The sequence below is a fragment of the Cicer arietinum genome, chromosome 4, assembly GCF_000331145.2.
Source record: "Cicer arietinum cultivar CDC Frontier isolate Library 1 chromosome 4, Cicar.CDCFrontier_v2.0, whole genome shotgun sequence".
Taxonomy (NCBI): Eukaryota; Viridiplantae; Streptophyta; class Magnoliopsida; order Fabales; family Fabaceae; genus Cicer; species Cicer arietinum.
Window position 1 is genome coordinate 12167246 of NC_021163.2, and position 1896 is coordinate 12169141.

General features: G+C 36.8%; 1 protein-coding gene across 1 annotated transcript in view; it reads right to left on the bottom strand.

The window, feature by feature from the left end:
• LOC101493736 (signal peptide peptidase-like 1) overlaps window positions 1-1896 on the bottom strand; it is a 5267-nt gene extending 3371 nt beyond the window's left edge. The window contains exons 1-2 of the mRNA XM_004496498.4: window positions 1742-1896; window positions 308-1237 (exon numbers count right to left, since the gene is read on the bottom strand). Coding sequence (XP_004496555.1) covers window positions 308-1105 — 798 coding nt within the window. The 5' untranslated portion in view covers window positions 1106-1237; window positions 1742-1896. The remainder of the gene's footprint in view (window positions 1-307; window positions 1238-1741) is intronic.

The following is a 1896-nucleotide window of genomic DNA, read 5'->3' on the forward strand; positions in this document are numbered from 1 at the left end:
GAAAGAGGTTACAGAAAAAACTTCAGTATAACAAACAGTGACAATCTCTTATTTTTTTATGTTCTTTTCTCACTGCTCCTGCAATGATATGTGGAAGAATATTTTACATCATAATAGATGACAACCCGCATATTACCTAACAAAACATGGTTTAACAAGGAAACAAGGGAGAGAAGTGAACATCGGTACATGCAATACAACATACTACTTTATGTGACAGTAAACAATAAAAGGACGGTCAAAACTCTAAAAACAGTTAACACATAGACTCATATAGTAATAATCTCAGAAGGTTAGAATGTGATACCATGTCCCCTAAACCAAGCATCATGAAGTCTGCTGCACTCTCTCCTGGAACAACACCGCCCAACAAATTTCTTGGAAAGACAATCTTTACAGGTAACTCCAATTTCTTTGTTATTAGTTGCAACCCAGGAAGACTTAAACTATTAGCAACTGTGTGCATAGGATTTGATGCTTGCTGTGTTGCCACTGATACCATGACATTTGCCCCAAAAAATCTCTCAGAGTAGAAAACCCAGAAAATATCATATACAAACAGACAAAGGAGGAGCATTGCACAAATCTTGATGTTTGGAAGACGCACATGGCTTACAAATGCGATGCATATCGATATGCCCAACATATTGTTCAGTATCCAATGACCAGAAACAAGCCAAGAAACCACTATAAAAGAGCATGTAAACAATAGCATTCCTTGGAGTCGTGTAAAAGATTTCGAGCAACAGCGTGAAACAAAAGGATCAGCCAAACCAAACTGTGACTTCAAATATGCAACATAAGGAGACAGGCAGAAGAAAAGGGACGACACAGAAGCAATGGCCGTGAATGCTGTGAGAAGCTGCGAGACTGATGAGAACAAGTAGAACATCAGAAGCAAGCTAAAAGAACTCATAACCGGGATCATCAGTGCTTGGGACCTATCCAATGTAATGGATGCTTCTGACATGTCCCGATTATGCTCCATTTCTTTCCCATAATTTAGAGCTCGAAAAGCAGATCCAAACACCACAGCTACAGCCGTGGTGATAAGTGTGACGGGAGCGGGCTCTAGCAAATACACAAGTTTCCAAAGGGATTCCATCTAGAATTATCTTTAACTCCAATTTCATGCATAGAAACACAACAAAGCAACTATGACTTTGTAACCAGAGCTGCACAGTTTTTTTATTTTCCTTTTGGAAGCCAAAAACCTAAACTGTTAAAACTGTGCAACCTGCAATATAACAAACGAATCTTGTAAACACATGAACGTATTTTATTGAAAAAATTAAATTAAATTAAATTAAATTAAATAAAAATCACCACTTTAAGAATCCTCTTGATCTATTTTACATTACTATAACCAAATCGAACATCTTTTTGTATCATCAACTATCTGAAGCAAACGAAACCAACACAACAAGTTGACATTATAGTTTAATTTAACCTAAATTGATGATCTATCTTTTCCTTCTGTTTCTCCAAAGCAATTAAACGGAATAATGTAACCAAAAACCATAATCAACCCTTTCAATTTTATTTATCGCGATTATATGGATTAAACAAAGAAACGACGCGCACTAACGAGCATTCAAAGCGCAAAAGTTAAAGATTCTGAATCGGTGAGTAAAAGATTTTCCAAGAACCGATATCAAAATTCAACGAGAAGATTAACGACATGATCTGAAAAGGGGAAGAAGTTGAAATTGGGAGATTAGGGTTTTGGGGAGAGACTAACCTTGGACTGTTGAAAGAGGTTTGAGAGACCCCTTTGCTTTCTCTATGGTGAAACGAAGAAAGCACCTTTTTTCCTCGGAGCGAAGTGAATGTCACTCTATCCTCATTTTCATTTTCATTTTCACCCCTCTATTTCATTTCCTTTACAAATTTTAC